Source organism: Lampetra fluviatilis, chromosome 37 (genome assembly GCF_964198595.1).
Source record: "Lampetra fluviatilis chromosome 37, kcLamFluv1.1, whole genome shotgun sequence".
Lineage (NCBI taxonomy): Eukaryota > Metazoa > Chordata > Hyperoartia > Petromyzontiformes > Petromyzontidae > Lampetra > Lampetra fluviatilis.
The window spans coordinates 7,713,928-7,735,766 of NC_136311.1; the positions used below are offsets into that span (position 1 = coordinate 7,713,928).

Here is a 21,839-nt window from a genome sequence, read left to right on the forward strand (position 1 = left end):
TCCGCAAGCAGCCAATGTGCACCTGTGGCCCGCTTAATATATATTCTTTACAACACACACACACAAAGATCCCCCGTATAGCCTTTTTTAACAGACTGTTGGGGCAAATGCTGTTAGCGAGCACTGATGAAAGGCCGGCACGGCACGCGACGAGAGTGAGGGGAGGGGGGGGTGTTGGCCAGCACCAAGAACCGGCCGCCTTTGTCTCCCCAGTGGCGATGTTTACACGCCGTACCCTAAGTACAAATTTGAGGCTGAGTCGGCCTACGGGGGAGGCCCAGAACCGATTTGGATAACACTGGTCCAAAAAAAAAACCATTTTTTTCTCGCCTGGACTTTTGCAGCTGTTCTAGACTAATTTCAGGGTGCCGATTCCAAATCTGATCTCAGATTTGCTCTATCACATCTCATTTTTATGCTATCGGCATGCCACATTTTCATTGATTTTACCCGAAATTAACTCTGTCACTTATGATTGCAAGTTGTTGCGAGTCAGTGACTGCTTTAGTGTTAAAATATGGTGCTGTATTTTTAGGATAGTGTGTTTATAATATCATTTTATGTAGATATCCACATTTACTTAATATTTTTCTTCTGCAGTTTTTATTGAAAATGCAATATTTGATATTTCAAAAACCTGATGCGATAGACAAAAACTGATGCCAGATTTTGAATCAGCACCCCGCAATTACCTTAAACCCGTTGGAATACCTTATGCCAGAAAAAGTGTGTTGACCAGTGTTATAATTATCATCGCTGGTGTGTCGTGGTCGCCAGGTTCGTCGCGCGGCGTAGCGCTAACCACTGCGCCACCGCTCCCCCCACACACACGCGCACGCGCGCACAGGCACGCGTAATGCACCCACCCAAGGTCGAGTGTTGTGTTGAGAAAGTGACGCGCCCCCTCCACCACCATTCCACCCACTCCCCCGTCGCTCCTCCTCGACTGTTTAAACAGAAGCGGGCGTGTTTTGTGAACGTCAGCTCGCTCTCTCTCTCTCTCTTGTTCTCTATTCTCTCATTCTCCCTCTCTCATTCTCTCGCCCGTTCTCTCGTTCTCCGTTTCCCCTCTCGTTCTCACACTCGTTCATTCATTCTGTCTCTCTCGTTCTGTATTATCTCTCTTCTTTGAGTTATCTCTCCCGTTTTCTACCTCTCTCATTCTCACTCATTCCCTCACTCATTCCCTCACTCATTCTCTCGATCTTTCTTCCCCCTCTCGTTCTCACACTCGTTCATTCATTCTGTCTCTCTCGTTCTGTAGTATCTCTCTTCTCTGAGTTATCTCTCCCGTTTTCTACCTCTCTCATTCTCACTCATTCCCTCACTCATTCTCTCACTCATTCTCTCGATCTTTCTTCCTCCTCTAGTTCTCACTCGTTCATTCATTCTGTCTCTCTCGTTCTGTATTATCTCTCTTCTCTGAGTTATCTCTCCCGTTTTCTACCTCTCTCATTCTCACTCATTCCCTCACTCATTCTCTCACTCATTCTCTCGATCTTTCTTCCCCCTCTCGTTCTCACACTCGTTCATTCATTCTGTCTCTCTCGTTCTGTAGTATCTCTCTTCTCTGAGTTATCTCTCCCGTTTTCTACCTCTCTCATTCTCACTCATTCCCTCACTCATTCTCTCACTCATTCTCTCGATCTTTCTTCCTCCTCCCGTTCTCACTCGTTCATTCATTCTGTCTCTCTCGTTCTGTAGTATCTCTCTTCTCTGAGTTATCTCTCCCGTTTTCTACCTCTCTCATTCTCACTCATTCCCTCACTCATTCGCTCACTCATTCTCTCGATCTTTCTTCCCCCTCTCGTTCTCACACTCGTTCATTCACTCTTTCTCTCTCTTTTTTGTTTACGATCAGAGGAAACAAGAAGATGCTCGGTCTAGTCGGCACTTTGCTTCGTTCATCATTTAGTTTTTTTGTTTTTTTTCAATGCTTTGCTTTATGTGCCCCCCCCCCTGTTTAAATGAAATATGTATCTCTCGTTCTCTCCCGCCCTCCCTCTTTCTTGATCTCTTCTGTGAATGCAACCCCAAACGCCGTGAAATATTCGGCTGACGTCGTCCAAACGTTAATCATCACCGAGTAGAGTTGGTAGTCGCGCGCCCATGCGCAACACGATCCTACGTCGATTCCTCTTTCATATCTCCTTGTTTGGGCATGACGCAGCCTACTTCGCGATTATCATGAATGTACAGCTCCATATGTCATCGAATCGTCCCGTCGCTTTACGACGCTATTATATTTGTCGATTTAAATTTCGATTTAAAGCTTTCGTGACTGCAGGGATTCATCTTCTTGGTTCTTTCGGTAAAGTCACGTAGAAGGGAAATAATAAAATAAAACAAATTAAACATATATTATATTATTTTTGATTTCTATTATTTTATTATTTCCCTTCTACGTGACTTTACCGAAAGAACCAAGAAGAGCTATTATATTTGTCGATTCTTGTCCGAAACTCCTGATTTTGGGCATGGCACGTGGCCAGGGATAACTTTATTTGGGAATGACACCCCTAATTGGTGCGTCGCGGTGGCTAGCAGATGTTAACTACCTCGCCTGGTATGCAGGAGCGCGTGTGTTCGATCCCGAGCCTAACGCCTGTTGTATATTTGGAGTTTCCGTGTATCGTTCTCCCCGTGGTCGGGTGGATTTTTCTCCGGGTCCTCCGGGTTTTTTACCTCCACATTTAGAATCAACGTGCTTTTAGAGTAACACTGCTGCTATAAATGTCCACGTGACGATAAGCCACTTCGTTGAGCTATCATTTGTGACCAGGTCGCTTTTTAAAACGAGTTACAGTGCAGAGACTCAGTGGGCCTTATCTGATTTAAAAAAATGTGTTTAGTTTTAATTTTGCGGTGAAACTTTAAATTTTTTTATCATGGCGTAGGTACATAATAATAATGCAATTTATAATGCGCGCAAATTTGCGGACAATGCCCTTCAACTCATGGGATCTTTAACGTCGCCAGCTATGGCGTAGTCGTATTTACCGTTCACACGCCCGCACTATTAACCAGGGCGGGCATGGGGTTCGAACCACGAACCTCTTTTCTTTACCTCTCTCGCTCTCATTCTCTTGCGCACTCTCTCATTCACTCTCCCAACTCTCATCTCGCTCTATCGCTGTACAATACTCTCTCCCGAGATCTCTCATTCACTCACCCTCTCTCGCTCCCTCTCATTCTTGCTCTCACTCTCTGCCAATCGTCCACTCTTATGATTTCTAACATTCCCTCTGTGTGTGTCTCTCTCTCTATTTTTTACAATCAGAGGAAACAAGAAGATGCTCGGTGTAGTCGGCACTTTGCTTCGTTCATCATTTCGTTTTTTTAATGCTTTGCTTTATGTTAACCCCCCCCCCCCCCCCCTTTTTAAATGAAAGATTTCACAAAAGATGTCACGCTCTGCTCTCCTTACCTTCCCTCTCTCTCTACCCCCTCTCTCTACCCCCTCTCTCTACCCCCCCTCTCTCTACCCCCCCCCCTCTCCCTACCCCCTCTCTCCCTACTCCATGTCTATGTTCCCCCTATGCTTTCTCTCTCCACCTCACTCCCTCGCTCCCTCTCTCGTCCTTCCCTTTATCTCTCAATCCCTCGTTCGTTCTCGCTCTCTCATTCTCCTATCCCACCCCATACACCCGTTCTCTCGCTCTCTATCGCTCATCTCTCTTTTCACGCTCGCGCTCTCTCTCTCTCGCTCCATCTCCCTTTCTCTCTCGCTCCCCAGCGCGGAGGAGGAGGAGGTGGAACATCCTTGAGGCTGCTGCTGCTGCTGCCGCTCCTACCGCCGCTCCGGAATTGTGTCCGCCGCCCCGTGTCTCTGTGAATGCGACCACGTGGCTGACTGCCGCACAATGAATGCCACGGCCGTGAGGATTCGTCGCTGCTATCGGCCTAATTAAAACAAACAATGAGAGAGCAGGAACGCGCGCGCGCACACACACGAGCGCACATACAAGGACAAATACAAAGATCCCCAGTATAACATCAAGAAACTGTTGGGGCAAGTGCTGTTAGCGAATAGCACCTATGAAGACCGAAACGGCACACGAGGGAGTGATGTGGCAAGGACCACGCCCGGCCGCCTTTGTCTCCCCAGTGGCGATGTTTTTACACACCCGCACCAGGTACTCATTTCAGGCTGAGTCGACCTAGGGGAGGCCCCAGAACCGGTTCAGATAATCGTCACCGGTGTTGGCCGTGAGCGGGAATCGAACCCGGCGCGCCGGGTTCGGTGCTGACCACTACCGCTCTCCCTGTACACACGCACACACACGCGCGCGCACACACGCGCGCGCACACACGCGCGCGCACACACGCGCGCGCACACACGCACGCGCACACACACACGCGCACACACATACGCACACATGCACACACACGCACGCGCGTACACACACGCGCACACAGACACACACGCACACACACGCGCGTACACACACACGCGCGCACATGCACGCGCACGCGCGTACACACGCACGTACACGTTTGTCGCAAATTGTTTCTTTCAAATGAAATATTCCATCCTGTTTCACCGCCTTCCCCCCCCTCCTCCCACTCAACAAAAAAAGCAAATAAATAAAACGAACCACGTTCGCCAATAACACCGTGGCCTTAAAAGACGAAAAAACCACCACACACACACACGCGCGCGTGTTCCGTGGAGCATGTTTATGCGATGCTACAAAGAAAGGCCATTCCCCAAAACGTCGCCTATTATACGGTATTTTACTACGAGGTTGCGTTGTTGTTGTTTGTGCACGTGTACCACTACCAATATTAATGTTTTAAATGTAATTCTCATCGGGCCCCGTGATGTGAATACGAGCAGTGTCCAACCTTCAACATCCACTTCGTCTCACTACGGCTGGCCCTCTACAATCATCGTGCGCTATGTAAGGGTCGTCGCCTGAAACGTCGCACAATAAATGTGAGTTGATGATTGGGTGAGTAAGTTGGTGATTGGGTGAACGATTTGATGAGCGGGTGAGTGAGTTGGTGAGTGATTGATTACTTCGATAAATGGGTGAGTGGGTTTATGGTTGGGTGAGTGAGTTGATGAATGGGTAAGTGCGTTGATGAACAGGTGAGTGAGTGAGTTAGTTGATGAATGGGTGAGTGAGTTGATGAATTGGTGAGTAAGTGCGTTGATGAATGGGTGAGTGATTTTATGAATGGGTGAGTTGATGATTGAGTGAGTGCGTTGATGAACAGGTGAGTGAGTTAGTTGATGAATGGGTGAGTGAGTTGATAAATGTGTGAGTGATTTGCTGAATGGGTGAGCGAGTTCATGAATGGGTGAGTGATTTGCTGACTAGGTGCACGAGTGAGTCGATGAGTGAGTTGGTGAGTCGGCGAGTGCCTGATTTCACCATTTCTCGTAGCTCGCGACGCGGTGCCCTGCGGGGTACGGTGACCCCTGGACGTGGCAGCTCCGTTCCATCGCCCACGCCCCGAGCCGTATCTATGTTGAACTTCTTTCGCACCGTACGTAGCCCATCGTGCTAATCAAAAATGCGGGGGAAGGACAACTCAACGCAAAAAGCAGTTTTTTAAGAAAATAATTTGAAACGTGCATGGCTCCAGTGGCTTCCCAATATCGGAAGGAAGAGCGTTCCAGACGGCCACATAAGCGATGCGGTGACCGCCGCCTTTGTTCGATGGCCAGACAAAGCCGCTGCGAGGATGACCGGAGTTGGCTTGACGAGATGAGCGAGCTACTTTCATCTCTCGCCCCTCGACTCCGCGAGGAGAGAGCGGAGAGCCGCGCGTGTGGTTTCGAGGGGGAACGGCGGCGCACCGCACTACGAACCCGGCGAACCCCGAGTTCGATTCCTGGCCACGGATAATTATCATCGGTGGAGAGCAATATCTGAGCCGGTTCTCGGCGTCTCTCGCCTAAAACGAGTACCCGGGTGCAGTGTATAAACATCAGCGATGGGGAGACAAAGGCGGCCGGGCGTGGTGCTGGCCACTTTGCGTCCGTGTCAGTGTTACGAGCTGCGCTGCTAAACCGGCGACCCGGGTTCGATTCTCGTCCACGGCCAACACCAGTGACGACTATCTGAACGGGTCCTTGACCCACCCCTAAGTCGACTCAGCCTCAAATGAGTACCTGGTGCGGTGTGTAAACTTCGCCACTGCGGAGACAAACGCGGCCGGGCGTGGTGCTGGTCACCCACCCCCTCGTGTGCTGTGCCGGCCTTCATAGGTGCTCGCTAACAGCACTCGCCCCAACAGTCTGTTCAAGACTACACTGGGGGGGAGATCTTTGTCTTGTGTCTCTGCACATGTGCGCGCGCGTGTGTGTGCGTGTGTGCGCGCGTGTGTGTTCGTGTGTGTGTGCGTGTGTGTGTGTGCGCGCGCGCGTGTGTGCGTGTGTGCGCGCGCGCGTGTGTTCGTGTGTGTGTGCGCGTGTCTGTGCATGCGTGTGTGTGTGCACGCGTGTGCGTGTGTGTGTGTATGTGCGCGCGCGCGTGTGTGTGTGCATGCGCGTGAGTGTTATCGTGTGCGAGGGAGAGAAGGTTTCTGCAGGGGGTGCGTGTGCGGTGTGGTGTGTGAAAGGAGAGAGGGGCGGCGGAGAGAGGAGGGGGGAGAGCAGAGAGAGAGAGAGCGGTGAGTGGCGGGCGTGACGCGAACAAACAGAGAGAATCGCTCTGCGTGGCGAGGGGAGACTGAGCGAGTGATGAGCGCGCGGGGGATGGAGGAGAAAGTGGGGGGGGAGGAGGGGAGTGGGGGAGGTGGAGGGGGCTCCGGCTGAGCGTTATGGTGGAAGTCAATGGTGGGGTCCGGTGTTTGGTTCATTGTTGTTGAGGTGGTGGCCGTGCGTGATGTTGTTGTTGTTGAGGTGGTGGCCGTGCGTGATGTTGTTGCTGATGAGGTGAATGGCCGTGCGTGATGTTGTTGTTGATGAGGTGGTGGCCGTGCGTGATGTTGTTGTTGTTGAGGTGGTGATGGCCGTGCGTGATGTTGTTGTTGATGAGGTGGTGATGGCCATGCGTGATGTTGTTGTTGATGAGGTGGTGGCCGTGCGTGATGTTGTTGTTGATGAGGTGGTGATGGCCATGCGTGATGTTGTTGTTGATGAGGTGGTGGCCGTGCGTGATGTTGTTGTTGTTGAGGTGGTGATGGCCGTGCGTGATGTTGTTGTTGATGAGGTGGTGGCCGTGCGTGATGTTGTTGTTGATGAGGTGGTGGTGGTCGTGCGTGATGTTGTTGTTGATGAGGTGGTGATGGCCGTGCGTGATGTTGTTGTTGATGAGGTGGTGATGGCCGTGCGTGATGTTGTTGTTGATGAGGTGGTGGCCGTGCGTGATGTTGTTGTTGATGAGGTGGTGGTGGTCGTGCGTGATGTTGTTGTTGTTGATGAGATGGCCGTGCGTGATGTTGTTGCTGATGAGGTGGTGGCCGTGCGTGATGTTGTTGTTGATGAGGTGGTGGCCGTGCGTGATGTTGTTGTTGATGAGGTGGTGGCCGTGCGTGATGTTGTTGTTGAGGTGGTGGTGGCCGTGCGTGATGTTGTGACGCGCCACTGGGTGGGGAGCCAGCTCGTGGGTCGACGAGTCCGCAGCTCCGCCGAGAAGACGGCGCCATCTCCATGGCGACTCTCGACACCTCGTCTCGGGAGGTGTCGTCTCTCGTTCGCCCGCAGCTCCCTCCGCCCTCGTTACCGCGACTCCGCACAACGACAACAACGACGACGACGCCGGGCGCGGGCGGGCGCGTCCCTCTTCGTTGCGCGCCACGGGACTCGCAAACCGCAGGTGGTCAAACTCCGCGGGGCTCCAGGAGGCGCTCGTGGCCCTCTCTCTCTCTCTGCACTGACTGTGCATCGCGGCTCTTGAAATATCGAAGGGGTCATTTGGGAGTGGCTTTTTTGTTGTTGTTACATACCGAATTCGAACCAAAATTGGCTCTTCTTCGTTATTTTGCTTGGCGACACCTGACCGTGGGAGTCCAGTTCACCATGGAAGTTCAGTTCACTATGGAAGTCCAGTTCACCATGGAATTCTAGTTCACCATGGGAGTCCAGTTCACTATGGAAGTCCAGTTAACCATGGAAGTCCAGTTCAACAGGGAAGTCCAGTTCACCATGGAAGCCCAGTTTACCATGCAAGTCCAGTTCACCATGGGAGTTCAGTTCACCATGGAAGTCCAGTTTACCATGGAAATCCAGTTTACCATGGCAGTCCAGTTTACCATAGAAGTCCAGTTCACCATGGAAGTTCAATTCACCATGGAAGTCCAGTTTACTATGGGAGTCCAATTAACCATGGAAGCCTAGTTTACCATGGAAGTCCAGTTCACCATGGAAGCCCAGTTCACCATGGAAGTCCAGTTTACTATGTGAGTCCAGTTAACCATGGAAGTCCAGTTCACCATGGAAGCCCAGTTCACCATGGAAGTCCAGTTCACCATGGGAGTCCAGTTCACCGTAGAAGTGGATATAAAAAAGGGATCTTGTTATTTTGGTAGCTGATCCCTGGTATAAACTAAACTATATATTTTTTGTTTATTTTACCAGGTAAGGCCCACTGAGCAATATAGCCCATTGATTCTAAATGTGGAGGGAAAAACCGAAGGACCCCGAGAAAAATCCACGCGACCACGGGGAGAGACACACACAAACTCCACATATACAGCAGGCGTCAGGGTTGGGATCGAACCCACGACCTCCTGCATACCAGGCGAGGTAGTTAACATCTCCTGGCCAACACGGTGGCGCGATATTCCCAACACCTGTCCCCAGAGTTGTTGTTTGTGTTGTTTGTTGTTGCGACTTGTTGAAACCGTGCCCCGACTGGACTTCTGTCAGAAAAAATGGCTTCGTAGCTCATCGGATTTCTCCAGGATATAATATGAAGAAAAAAAATCGAGGATGGTGTTTTTATTTCTTAATATAACCACTCCAGTTGGCCGCCTTTTACGATTAAACAAATTACTGGACGTTGACGATGCTGCTGCTGCTGCTGCTTGAACAGTGGTGCACAAGCACAATTAACAACACTGAAAAACATTCAATGACACCACTGTGTGGCCTTAGACGAAGGCGACGTTTCGCGCAATGGCCCTCCTTCTCACAGCACATCCTAAGATAATGCTTGGAGCCAAAAGAAGTGGCACAATAATGTGTTTCCTTCCAGGGCAATGGGCCCTTAGCGCCACCTAGTAGCCACATCATGCCAAGAGTGTCGTACAATGCGCGAGCTTGTTAGGAGTAATTCTAGATTTGAAGCTTTCGTGACTGCAAGGATTCATACTTAGTTTTTTTCGGTAAAGTCTCGTAGGTAAAAAAATGATATTAAAATTTATAAAAAATAAAAAAGGAGTAACCGGGGTGCCACGGTGGCTGGATGTTAACTACCTCGCCTGGTTTACAGGAGGTCGTGGGTTCCATCCCGACCCTGACGCCTGTTGTATATTTGGAGTTTGCGTGTTCTCCCCATGGTCGCATGTATTTTTCTACGGGTCCTCTGGTTCCTTTAGAGTGATTTGGCTGCCATACATTTGCAGGCGATGATAAGCCACTTCGTTGAGCTTTCATTTGTGGCCTGGGCCGCTTCAAAAAAAAAGCTACACAGTTCAGTGGGCCTTAAGCTGGTAAAATAAAAAATCGTTCAGTTTTTAGTTTAACTTCGTGATTGTTGTTGCGTTAGTCATTTCACTGAATATCCCTTTGTCATCTTCTTGGTTCTTTCGGTAAAGTCATGTAGAAGGGAAGTAATAAAATAATAAAAATAAAACACAATAGTGAGAATTATTTTATTGTGTTTTATTTTTATTATTTTATTACTTCCCTTCTACGTGACTTTACCGAAAGAACCAAGAAGATGAATCCCTGCAGTCACGAAATCTTTAAATCGAAATCCCTTTGTCAATCCACTGCTGGATGAAGGGCTCCCCCCACACCGTGACAATCATGGGGGGATGGCGGCGGCGGGGGCCTTATTTGACCATACTTCACCACGTTGGTCAGTGCGGGTTGGTAAAGAGTAGGTGGGGTGGCGGGGGAGGGGACATCCGATCCAGAAATAGTTTTAGATGTCAATCGTCATTGATATTGATTCGCCTTGGCCGGGAATCTAACTCGACGTGCCTGGGTTAGGAGACGCGGTGAGCTCCCACCCTTCGACCGATACCCAACGTGTAATGTCACGAATGTGTAAGTCGCAGTACAATCACTCGCCGCTGATGTGAGCCGCGACCGAGACTCGGGTGTGGTTTCATGGTGAAAATCCCTGCATCGTGGACTAAAACCTAACGCGCTCGCTCACCCACACACGCGTGCATGCTTAAGGGAGTATAAGCCACGCGACTCGTAGCCTCACTGGGCCAACAGTACAATCCACTTTCGAGTGTTGAAAGTCCTCGCTTAACGCGTGGTGTTCACGCGTTTTCGCTGTAACGCGGTTTTTCCATTCCGGGACACTTTTCTGGTCACCCCGTGGTGCCCTTATAAAACTCAACGTTTAACCTACTCACGCCGGCTTGTGCCCGCCCTCACAGTCGGCCATATTTGCGGAATACACCACGCCGCCGTTGACCCTGCAGGCCATTGACCGAGCAACCCAACGTTCCTACCAGCTCCCTCCGCAGGAGGAATGTGTTTTATGGGGTAATTTTTTTTGCTTCACGCGTTTTTTTTACTTAATGCGGCACTTTTCGGAAACGCGTCTGCCACGTTAAACGAGCGAGCCAACGCTGTGCGGCATGTTGCATCATTATTAACATTGCCAGTGCAGTCACTGGTAACTGGGCCGAAACCGTCAAACTCACTGCACCGGAGAACCGCGCTTTAATCACTTTTTTTGGTCGGGCCGCCGAGACCCAGAATGGAACTCAAGGTGTCAACGTTGCGGGCTCGGTGTCACCGACACGGTTAACAGCCACCGTTCCCACTCTCCACTTCTTCGAATGTCCCGATGGCGCGAGTATCAGGGATCGCCGGAATCGTCACCGCTCGCTCCGATTGACGGCTCAACTTCCCAACCTCCGGCCACCACGTGTCCATCTGGAATTGCCGGTCATCACAACTCACAGAGAGCCCCCCCCACCCCCCACCCCCCACCAAACACACAAAACACAAAGCACAGGCGGTTTAGACTCAAACTATATTCATCACCACCTCTTTGCATCGAGACCTTCACAATATAACCGAATTGCAATCACGAATCACAATGAATTGCATCACAATGACCTCCTAATTTCACGCACAATACGCGCGCACACAAAAAAAATAACTACCAGCTCTCTACCGTTTGTGTTATTTACAGCTCATTACAATGGACGGCAATCCAGGTAAGAGCACACGCACGCACGCACACACTCAAAAAAGACAAAGATCCCCCGTATAGCCTTAACGGGATTGCTGGGACAAGTGCTATTAGCGAGCACCTATGAAGGCCGGAACGGTACACGAGGGGGTGGTGGTGGCCAGCACCACGCCCGACTGCCTTTGTTTAACTAATGGGGTTGTTTGCACACCACACCAGGTACTCATTTGAGGCTGAGTAAACCTAGGGGAGGCCCAGGACCAGATCATATAATCGTCACTGGTGTTGGTCGTGAGCGGCAATCGGACTTGGGTAGCCAGATTCATAGCACAGTGCCTTAATCACGACACTACCACTCCCCACGCACACATACGCACACACGTATAATGCTTTCCGTTCAAAACCATTGCATATACATTGCAACTACTTATCCTAAACACATCCCCATCAGCCCGAGCTATAATTGGGTCACAAAAAATCATTTCCCCTGAATGCCTTTTATTTCATGCAATATTCCATCAATTTATCCCGCGACAAAAAGAGTTCCCAAGGTACCGGCGAGAAAACATTTCTCTGCGAGGTCTCCCGACCCGGTTCGATTGCTCCTTTACGCCGATCCGAGGGCCTAACGACTTGCAAATTTTGATCGGTTGCAGGAGGTCCTAACCACCCTCTCCCCCCCCCCCCCCCCATTGAAAAGTTACAGCAAAAAGACGCTCCCACCGGCACGTGGTGCGAAACGTCGGACACTGCGCAGAGGTGCAACCCGAGAATGCGTGGGAAAGCTACGCAGCATACACACAGAATCCTACACGCACACACAAAGATCCCCCGTGTAGCCTTCATAGACTTGGGGCAAGTGCTGTTAGCGAGCACCTATGAAGGCCGGCACGGCACACGAAAGGGGTGGGTGGGCCAGCACCACGTCAGGCCGCCTTTGTCTCCCCAGTGGCGATGTTTACACACCGCACCAGGTACTCATTCGAGGCTGAGTCGACCCAGGGCGGAGGCCCAGGACCGGTTCAGATAATCTTCACTGGCGTTAGCCGTGAGCGGAAATCGAACTCGGGTTGCCGGGTTCATAGCACTCACCGCTACACAACCGCTCACACACATCCACACAACCATAGCCTGTAGGGGCAAGTGCTGTAAGTGCACACGTATTAAGGCCGGCACGACACGTGAGGGGAGAGGGTGGCCAGCGCCATGTCCGGCCCCCTTTGTCTCCCCAATGTTGATGTTTTTACACTGCACCAGGTATTCACTGAAGGCTGAATCGACCTAGGGGAGGCGTGGGACCGGTTCAAATACCAATGTTGGCTACGTTGAGGGAGAATCGAGAAGCCGTGTCGCCCGGTTTGTCGGGCAATGCGCTAACGAACTGCGCGATCGCTCCCCAACCACAACAATCGCCATCGGCAGGAGGTCACGGGGACAGACCCAGGTGGCCATGGGTTGACTGGCAGCAAAGACGCGCCGCGCGCACACACTCGGGCGAGCCGAATGCAGCGTGCGCACACAAAAACAACCATATACTTAGCTCAGATCAGCAGATCCGAACGCCGCTTCAAACAAATCACATTGCGGGAAATCCACGGTGGTTGTCTGTAAAGAGAACGGCTCTCAAATGGGGAAGGTGGCGGAACTTCCACCACTGGCTACTGAGGGCCGTTATCACCCACCCCAACCCCAGAGGTCAAGAGGTTGAGCAGGTAAACGCTTTTCTCGAGGTGAAGGCCAACTCGAGCTGGCGCATCCAGGACTTGGCCGAGTTGATTCGGGTTCGTCACACGAGTTTGGGGCAGCCCTCTCCCACAAATAAAAGAGTTCCGAGCAATAAAACTTACCCATATATATAAAGCACTTGCGAGTCAGAAGAGATCAAGGTTGGGGTGCTCGCGAAAAGCAAACGTTACTCGTCAAGTCGTCAAACGTCGCGTTAAACGTTCAAATTGAATGTCCCCGCCACGCAGGACACCAGCGCTTGGCACGGCTGCTGACGCGGGAGGGATCCCTTCAATGAGGTGGGGAAATGTCAGGCCAAGCAGTCGGAGCCGCACGTTCAGCGCAGAAAATTCTGCCTGCGACCCAGATTCCCGGTTGAGTTGGGGGGGAAAAAAGGGAAATATATACCACCGTGAAATACGCTGCCGGGACAGGCAAGTCAAAGTTGCGCTGCGCGGACACGGGTGTGTCACGGACGCACGGGTTTTCACGGACACGCGCCGCGTCCCGTGGACACTCGGGGGTTTTTGACTGCGCACGAAACGAGGGGAAGGGCTTTCGTGCACGGAGTTGAGCGCCGGAGGCCCGGAGGAAGAAGACGGACGTGCAGGATGAGAGAGAGAGAGGGAGAGGTTAGGCCAGGCGGGGCGCCCGGAGCTCCATCTTGGCGACGGTGGCGCGGTGAACCTCGTCGGGCCCGTCGGCGATGCGCAGCGCCCGTGCCCACATGTGGAACTCGGCCAGCGGCAGGTCGGGGCCCAGGCCGGCAGCGCCAAACGCCTACACAGCCGGCACAAAGACAAAGACCCCCCCCCCAAACCGTATAGCCTGTAGCAGATTGTCGGGGCAAGTGCTGTTAGCGAGTAGCGCCTATGAAGGCCGGCGGCACGGTGCACGATGGGGGCGGGTGGCCAGCGCCACCCCCGGCCGCCTTTGTCTCCCCAAGTGGCGATGTTTATACACACCGCGTCAGGTACCCATTTGAGGCTGAGTCGACCTAGTGGAGGCCCAGAATCAGTTCAGATAATCGTCACTAGTGTCGGCTGTGACCGGGATTCGAAGCCGGGTCAACCGGGTTCGTAGTACGGCACGCTCACCGCTACGCCGCCCCTCCCCCCCGCACAAACACGCAGACACGCAGACCCGCGTGTGTGCGCGCGCTCTCACCTGGATGGCACGGTCGATGACTTGCTGGGCCATGCTGGGCACCACCACCTTGATCATCGCGATCTCCGGTGCTGCCGCCTGCCCCCACAGACGAGCGTGGAGACACCACCAGTGGTCAAGGAGGCAAGGGGCAGGGGTGAGAGGGGAACGTTGCAAGGAAGGGGTTTCGGAATCGTAAGAGGCCCTGTTTATTGTTCAGGAACTCGGGTTGAGGGGTGAGAGGAATGCGAGGGATTGGACAGACGTTCGAGGTGCATGGCAGACGGATGTGCCAGAGGAGAGGGATGCGAGGATTGGCAGCGACGTGAAGGATGCAAGGCCTGAGAGACATGTGAGGGGGGGCTGGAAGCGATGTAACGTATGTGAGCGAGTGGAGGGATGTTAGGTGACGTGATGAGATGCACGACGGCAGAGCGAGGGACGCTGCTGCTGCATCGTCACCTTGTTGCCGAGCGAGTCCATGAGGTGCGCCGTCTTCAGCACGAGCAGCCGCGCCTGCTCCAGCTCCACGCGCGACGTGGCCATGTCGGCCATGACGGTTCCCTGCTCGGCCAGCGGCTTCCCAAACGCGACGCGCGACTTCACCTGCACCACAACCACCACCACCACAACCACCACCACTACCACCAAAACCACTACCACCACCACCACAACCACCACCACCACCACACACCACCACCACCACCACGCGGCGCACGCACGGCCAGGGTAACAACCACGCGACGAGCTCGCAAAGCCCGACCGTTGAAGGGAGACCCACCACCCCCCCCCCCGCCCGCTTGTTTCTCAGGGCTGGCGTTTCGGTAAAGTCACGTAGATAGGTTCAAAGAAAATTACAAAAAACTACGACGTTTCGATTGTTTGTGTTGCGATCGAAACGTCGTAGTTTTTTGTTATATTCTTTGAACCTATCTACGTGACCTTACCGAAAGACCCAAAGAACAAGTTCACTTCTGTTTCACAACGCGAACGCGAAAGGCTGGGAGGAGTCTCGTCTGCAAGAGTGACCAGGCTCTCCAAAAATGGTGGAAGCAATTTAAAAAAATGTAATGTAAAACTATTGAAGCACAAAATATAAATAAATCAGAGAAAAAATCACCGCGTTGCACAGGAGGAATCGGAAACACTGCGCAATGTCAATTCATACAAGATTCAAATTAGTTTCCCGTTCACGAAAGTTGCCTCCGACAAGTACATTTCTAAACCGCACATGGTGCGATTACTTACGCAAACGTGACATGTGCGTCAAACACAATTTGCCGGTCAAGTCGGCATGCAGGATCGACATCGCGTGACATGCGACGCCGTCAATCAATTGTTGCATCGTGGGGGACAACTCCTGGAATTTGCGAGGAAAGGGGTTGGTGGATTTTTGGCCTACGGATTTTGGGTGGGGGGTGGCGGGGTGGTGGTGGGGGGGGTTGGGGGGTAGGCGAGGGGGTAGGAGGGGGAGCGGGGGGCCGTACCCTGTCGGTCATGAGCTGCAGGGCCCGCTCAGCGGAGCCGATGAGCCGCATGCAGTGGTGGACGCGCCCGGGGCCCAGGCGGCCCTGCGCTATCTCGAAGCCCCTGCCGGGCCCCAGCAGCACGTTGTCGCGCGGCACGCGCACCTCCACAAACTCCAGCTCGCCGTGACCCCCTGCGCGCACGATGAAAGAAGCTCAACACACACACATACACACATACACATAGATACACACACATACACACACATACACACACATACATATACATATACACACACATACACACACAAACATACATACATACACACACATACATACACACATACGCATACACACATACATATACACACATACACACATACACACACACACAAACACACATACATACACACACATACACACATACACATACATACATACACACATACACACACATACAAACACACATACACACACACATACATACGACACACACACAACAACAACAACCGCCATTCGCCACTAAGTGGCGGTGATGTCACCACGACGCGTGTGCCAGGCTATGTGCACCTTGAGGCCACGGGAAGTGTCGAACGCCCCCTGGCAGGAGGTCACGGGGCAGACCCAGGTGCCACGGGTCGACTGACTAAGATGACTGAGATGACTGGTTGATGCACCACCTGTGCCCCCTACTGTGCCAACTTGCTGTGCTTTAGCCACCCGGCGCTCCGTTCGTTGTTGTGAGCGTCGGCAACAACAACAGCCGCCGTTGGCTACTAAGCGGCGGGGACATCACCACGACGCTTGCGCCAGGCTAGGTGCACTTTGAGGCCGTCACGTGAAGTGTCGATGGCTCGCCGCTGGCAGGAGCTTACGGGACAGACCCTGGTGCCATGGGTTGACTGACCGAGGATGACTGGCAGATGCACCAAGCTGTTGCTCCCCACAGTGTCAACTTGCTTGGTTTTATCGGCCCGGCGTTCTGCTCGTTGTTGTGAGCGTCGCGATTAGTCCACGTTGCTCTACCGCCTTCTCCTGGCGAGCCAGGGTATGGCACCTCAACACTCACGGGATGCGAGTTCTGTAATACTGGTGCGCGGTGATCCAGCAACCCTCGTTGCCCCCACAGCGCTGAATTACAGGCCACGTGCGTAGCCACCGTCGTGTGCACGTTTACGGTCGCGTAGCGGTTAGTGCACTGCGCCACGACCCCAGGGACCCCAGTTCGATTCCCGCTCACGGCCAACACCAATGACCATTATCTGAACCAGTCCTGGGCCTCCCTTGGGGTGCGTGTTAAAATTGTCACTCGAGCGTGATGCTGGCCTCCCACCTTCTTGAGTGCCACGCCGGCCTTTTCGGCGCTACTCGCGAATAGAACTCGCCCTAAAACAGCCCGCTCCAAGGCGACACGTGGGATCTCCGTCTGCGTGATGCACACGTGGGCAGGCGAGTGCGCGTCTGCGCTTACCGGGCGGGTCCTGGAAGCCGTAGACGGAGAGTGGACGCAGCACCCGCAGGCCAGGCGTGTCCATGGGCACCAGCACCATGCTCTGCTGCTGGTGCCGCGGCGCCGCCGGGTCCGTCTTCCCCATGAAGATGCAGAGCTCGCAGCGAGGATCCAGAGCACCTAGGGGAAGCACACGGACACGCATGGCACGTTTAAAATGATTTAAACTTTGTTTTGTTTTGAAACCAGGTAAGGCCCACTGAGCTACGTAGCTCTTTTTCAGACACAACACGGCGATCGCAAATGATGAATTTCGATTTAAAGCTTTCGTGACTGCAGGGATTCATCTTATTGGTTCTTTCGGTAAAGTCACATAGAAGGGAGATAATAAAATAAATAAAATAAAACATAATAATATACAATTCTCACGACGTTTCGGCCACAACGCAAGCAGCCGTCCTCAGGTGAAGAACAGGGCTGTCGGAAAGACAGCGTCTGAATGAACACCGCCAAGCTTGGCAGCGTATATATAAGCTGGGTTAGAGGAGGAGAGCGCGTTGACAAAGGAATTTGCATATCAAGAGGAATTTAGCATTATTTTATTATCTTTTATTATCTCCCTTCTACGTGACTTTACCGAAAGAACCAAGAACACAAATGATAGCTCAACGAAGTGGCTTACCGTGTGGAAATTTACAGCAGCCAAATACTCTAAACGCGCGGTGATGTTGATTCTAAATGTGGAGGGAAAAACCGGAGGACCTAAACAAAAATCCACGCGACCACGGGTAGAACATGCAAACCCCCAAATATACAGGCGTCAGCGTCGGGATCCTGTATACCAGGCGAGGTAGTTAACATCTCGCCACCGCGCGATGCGCACGGCACGCATGCAACAAAATCTGAACTTGCAAAAAAAAATTGAGTAAATTTTCCCTCCAATGTTTTTCCCGCTTGTGCTATCGGCGTTGCGTCCTTAAACGAAGAATCCGTTCAGATTTCGAGCGGAGGAACAGTGCAAAAATGCTTCAGGTTAAAAAACGGCCCGCAGAAGCTGATACTGCAGAACTGGTCGGCACAGCAGAGGGCTGCGCTTTCCTGCCCACACTGCCACCCGGAGTAATCAATGTGCATCGCACGGCAGCCAAACAGAGACTTTTTTTTCCCAACGGTTTTATTTAACTTCACTTGTGTTTGTCGTGGTCAGATCTTGTAATCAAAAGTTAGTCCACTTCCTGTTGTCCAATCAAATACAAATTTTGTACACGTTCTCAGATCCGGTGACAATTCATGCCTGCATCAAAATCGGCATCAATCAATTAATTGGCTCTTTTAAAGCAATTCACATTTTGCACGGACGGCTTATTAATTTCATATTTATTTGGGCAGGTCAAAAACGCCGCGGTCCCTAAACTCTGTGATCGCCTCGCCCAAGAAGCAGGCGCCACGCGTCTCTTGCGATCAAGATGTCGTCCACTTCCCGTTGTCCAATCGAGCTATTTACATATTAGTGCACTTTAAAATAAATCCGCTGTTTTTAAGGAGTTTATTTGTAAATACGCACGAGCTCAGTTGGAAGCCAACCTCGCACGCCTCCCCAGAACTCACACACACGTACACACGCGTACGTATGCGCGCCCGCTCGCTCACCAGACGTCCACCACTTGTGGCCATTCAGAACGTAGCTGTCGCCGGCCTCCACGATGGACGCCTCGATGTTGGTGGCATCAGAGGAGGCCACCTACAAAAAGGGGGAGTGATTGCGGGGGTGGGTGGGGGGGGGGTTAGGGTCAGGGTTCACGTGCGCTGCTACTGCTGCTGCCGCCACCCGTGTGCGCGGTGCTCTGTCCAACTGTGTCTCGTCTCTCCGTTGGCGCTTTGGGAGCTGTCTGACACTTGCGTAGAGGAGTATTGCGAGTAACCGACGAGGGGGCGAACAGAAGGAGGTGCGTGCGGGTTGACAGTCAAGGATGACGTAACGTCACGGGTTACGTAAGGGGCTTCGGAGAACACCTTCGGGAACGTGGGCGGGGCCGAGCTGGGGGGAGGAGCCGCCCAAGTGGGTTCTTAAGGGGGACCCCGTGATGAAGGCGGGGTCGTCGTGGGGAGCCGGGGTAAGGACTGGCCGGAGTGAGGGTCTCTCTCCTCATCGTCGCGAGACGGTGTTGGCTGATCCCCCGCTCCGGGCTGGCGAGTGAGAGAGCCAAGGGATAGCCGAGGGTAGGGTCCAAACAGGATTCAGTGTCCGTGTGAAGGACCGAGCGGGACAGGGTGCACCTACACTGGTGTGAGTGCAGGATGCCGAGTGTGAGAGTGGCTTAATAAGCGGCAGCAGCCCTCATAGTATCCCTCGTCTCCGCGTGGTTCTACTGCACAACACTTGCGCGTGGCGCGATAGCAAGAAATACACCACAACGATGACGATGACGACGGAGGTATGGGGGGGGGGGGGGGTAGATGCGCCGCGTGCCTGAGGCTCCGTCATGGCGAAGCAGGATCGGATTTTGCCGTCGAGCAGTGGCGCCAGCCAGCGTCGGCGCTGCTGGTCCGTGCCGTAGCGCACGAGCACCTCCATGTTCCCCGTGTCCGGGGCGGAACAGTTGAACGCCTGCGTGGAGAATGGCAGCAAGAAACGCAGCGTTGTCGCGTCGACGATCTCGGACGTGTAACTCTGCGCCACCGCCGTGCAGTGCTAGCTAGCTAGCTCGCTCGAAGAGAGACAGAGGAGTGGGATGGCAAACGATTTGTGGGCCAACGCACCTCGGAAGCGTGCAGCGAGCGACCCATCTCCTCGCAGGCGAAGGCGTACTCCACGTTGGTGAGGCCGGCTCCGTACCGGGCGTCGGGGTCGGCCTCCCGCGCCAGGAACAGGTTCCAGAGCCCGGCCCCACGCGCCTCCGTCTGAGCCGCGCGGGGGGGGCGGCAGTCGCGGGCCGAGTTCAGTCTCTCATTTGATTCCAAACTGTGCAAAATCGGCACGGCTGGCAGACACCGAGACGTCGCCCGTGCGCGGCGTGGGGGAAGCATGGTCAAACAACTGCCGTGACCAACGCGGCGGTATTTCATCATGGCAGTGGCAGTCGTGTCAGTGGCAGTGGTGATGGTCTTAGCGGTTAGCGGCGGTGGCGCTAGCGACATTGCCGGCGTTGTTGTCGTGGAGACGGTGGTGGACGTGGTTTCAGCGAAGGCAGTGGTAGCAGCAGTGGTAACGGTGGAAGCAGTGGCGGTAGTGGTAGCAGTGGTAGCGGTGGCAGCGGTTATCGGTAGTGGCGGTCGCAGAGCTGGGCAGTGGTGGTGTTATCATTTGTGGTGGTAGCGGGAGTGGTGGTGGTGTCGATGGTAGGGGTGGTAGCGGTGGCGTAAATGAGTGGTTGTGATGGTTACGGTGGTGAAGATAGTGGCAGTGGCAGTGGCGGTGGAAGGGACAGTTGTGATATCGGCAGTGGTCGTGGTATCAGTCGTGGCGGTGGTGATGGCCACGGTGTGACAGTGGTGGCGGCATCGTAGCGGTCTTATTGGTGGTGACGGTATCAGTCGTGGCGGTGATGATGATAGTGGCATCGGCGGCGGTGTCGACGACGGTGATGCGGCGGTATCGGCCGAGGCGTTGGTGCCGGTGCGGCGGGACGAGTCGGGTTCCAACCTTGAGCTGCTCCAGCAGCGGGTGCGGCTCCCAGCGCCGCTCCGACTCCCCGTGCCGCCGCAGCTCGGCCTCCGCGGGGATCACGCGCTCGCCCACAAACGCTCGCACGGCCTGCACCGTCGCGCGGGCCGCCGGGGCCAGCTCCGCCTCCCGCACCGGCATTCCGCCACCGCCACCTCTGCCGCCGTCACCACGACCGCTCGCCGCGGCCGGCTCGCCCGCGCTAGCAGCGAAGAAGCGGCGGTCGTGCCGCGGGCAGCCGGGTGCCTGCAGGAGAGCGCGCCCAATCACGCGCGAGGTGGACCCTTTTGGGGGGCGATCAACGACGCAGGAGTGATCGAGATCTAATTGGGGACCCGTGTTTGAGAGAATCAGTTATTTGCAATCTTTGTAACTTAACGACGTATGATACCGTTAGACTTTGGGGAACGGAACAAACGGAGGGAGAAAAGATGAGCGTGGAGCCAACGGTACATGCCAGGACGAAACGACAGATACGGAGCGAGATGGAAAAAATTACACGGAGAAAAATGTATCGATTTATTGAATGGAATCGTCACTCCATACAAACGGTGACGATTCGTCGGATTGCTGGAAAGGCGAATCGTCTAATCCACAGCTACGCTGAACCGACACGCAACACAACAAGGAGGCCGACTCACAGCCGTGCTGCGGCAGCTGGTGCTGTAGGGCCGGCCGGATTGCCCTGGCGCTCCACCGCCGGGCGGCTTGGGCTGCCCCTTGAAGATGCGGAATCCTTCCCGCGTGGCGAAACCCCAAGCCACGTCAGCCATCGCCTCCGCCAACTGGCCAGCCTCCTCGGCACGCGCCGAGCTCGCCTGACCTGCATCGCCGTCGTCGTCACATCGCCGCCGTTACTCACCACCGTTACTCACCACCGTTACTCACCACCGTTACACACCGCCGTTACTCACCGCCGTTACACACCGCCGTTACTCACCACCGTTACTCACCACCGTTACTCACCACCGTTACTCACCACCGTTACTCACCACCGTTACTCACCACCGTTACTCACCACCGTTACTCACCTCCGTTACACACCGCCGTTACACACTGCCGTTACACACCACCGTTACACACCGCCGTTACACACCGCCGTTACT

General features: G+C 53.6%; 1 protein-coding gene across 1 annotated transcript; it reads right to left on the reverse strand.

Moving 5' to 3' along the window:
• Positions 1–11,123: 11,123 nt before the first annotated feature.
• LOC144945458 (acyl-CoA dehydrogenase family member 10-like) lies at positions 11,124–21,590 on the reverse strand. Its single transcript, XM_078873975.1, has 10 exons — positions 21,375–21,590; positions 20,713–20,979; positions 19,830–19,970; positions 19,540–19,677; positions 18,720–18,810; positions 17,091–17,249; positions 15,641–15,813; positions 14,616–14,759; positions 14,175–14,252; positions 11,124–13,787 (listed from the first exon to the last, which is right to left on the reverse strand). Exons 1-10 carry the CDS (start codon positions 21,504–21,506, stop codon positions 13,641–13,643), a joined length of 1,470 nt encoding a protein of 489 aa, XP_078730101.1. The 5' UTR covers positions 21,507–21,590; the 3' UTR covers positions 11,124–13,640.
• Positions 21,591–21,839: the final 249 nt, after the last annotated feature.

Coding starts and splice junctions, on each gene's coding strand:
- LOC144945458 (XM_078873975.1), bottom strand. CDS start 21,506: ATGGCTGACGTGGCTTGGGGTTTCGCCACGCGGGAAGGATTCCGCATC. Junction 17,250..18,719: donor CCACAAGTGGTGGACGTCTG/GTGAGCGAGCGG, acceptor TGCTTCCCCTAG/GTGCTCTGGATCCTCGCTGC. Junction 14,253..14,615: donor TGGACTCGCTCGGCAACAAG/GTGACGATGCAG, acceptor CTGTGGGGGCAG/GCGGCAGCACCGGAGATCGC.